This window comes from Rhagoletis pomonella, unplaced genomic scaffold, assembly GCF_013731165.1.
Source record: "Rhagoletis pomonella isolate Grant_MI unplaced genomic scaffold, Rhpom_1.0 Rhpom_scaffold_00005, whole genome shotgun sequence".
Classification (NCBI taxonomy): domain Eukaryota; kingdom Metazoa; phylum Arthropoda; class Insecta; order Diptera; family Tephritidae; genus Rhagoletis; species Rhagoletis pomonella.
The window spans coordinates 2389394-2390529 of NW_023458559.1; the positions used below are offsets into that span (position 1 = coordinate 2389394).

General features: G+C 35.2%; 1 protein-coding gene across 1 annotated transcript in view; it reads left to right on the plus strand.

Annotated features, from left to right (window-relative positions):
- LOC118739746 overlaps positions 1 to 1136 on the plus strand; it is a 4884-nt gene that overhangs the window by 2876 nt on the left and 872 nt on the right. Inside the window, exon 2 of the mRNA XM_036471256.1 lies at positions 487 to 1049. Within this exon, the coding sequence (XP_036327149.1) occupies positions 487 to 1049 (563 nt within the window). The remainder of the gene's footprint in view (positions 1 to 486; positions 1050 to 1136) is intronic.

The following is a 1136-nucleotide window of genomic DNA, read 5'->3' on the forward strand; positions in this document are numbered from 1 at the left end:
AACTGTAAATAGATTTATTTAACATTTTTTTTATAAAGATCTCCCTAGACTAAGTCGAAAGTGTAAATGAATTTTTTTTTATATTTTTGATATTTATGGAAATATTTCAATTTTTCGTTATTTTCGACTTGAAATTTTTTTTGAAAAAATACTAAAAATTCGAAAACGTCGGATTTTTCCAGCAATTAGTAAAGATCTCTATGAACTAAGCCGAAACTATTTTAGAATTATTTTCCATATTTTCGATATTTATGGAAATAATTAAGTTTTTAAATCTTTGGACATAGAATTTTTTTTGGAACAAAAATATAAATCTGAAATCATCTGATTTTCCCAAGAATTAGTAAACATCTCGCCGTGTTAAGTCTGAAATATTTAATTTATTATTTATTTTTTCGATATTTAGGGATATACAATTTTCAAATTTAGATTTCACTATATATTTTAATAAATCAAAGAAAATTAAGACATTTTTTTTCCGATTAGGCTATGATGAAGACCCCCCTCACAGCTGCATGATGCCTAAGCGGATGCGCTCTTGTTGCGTGAGCTGCTGCGTATCTACATCGAAGCAGATCCTGTTCGAGTTTCCTCGACAGGAGGAGGCTCGAAATAGTTGGGCTCTGGCTTGCAATGTAGATGCGTCCCTCCCTGACAGGCTATTTGTTTGTCAACGCCACTTTGAGCCACAGAATGTTACTAAAACTAAACTTTTAAATAGAGCCGTTCCCTGTTTGAATTTGGAGCCCGACACTAGAAGTCGCTCACCTAGTGTCGGCTCTGATTGGCATTGCCCACCTGTCACTAAAACTTATGATAGAATTCCTGTAGATGATGAAGGAGTCTTAGCTCTAGAAGAGTTCGAGAAATATTCCCTGTTAGAGGAAAAAAGGCAGGCTAGTTTAGGAAATGCCGCCAGTGTGGGCTCTGATATCACTGCCAGTCGCGAACGATTTGCTCAGGCTGCTCGTTATTACCAGAGCAACGCTTTAAAATTAAACGAAAGAATTAAAGAACTTGAGCGCGAAAATGCGGATTTGATAAATCGAGTTAGAGAGCTTTCTAAAAGTGCAATAATCGCGCATCCAGGTTCAAGTTCTGATTCCATAAATTTTGCCAAAATGATTGTTTCGCCA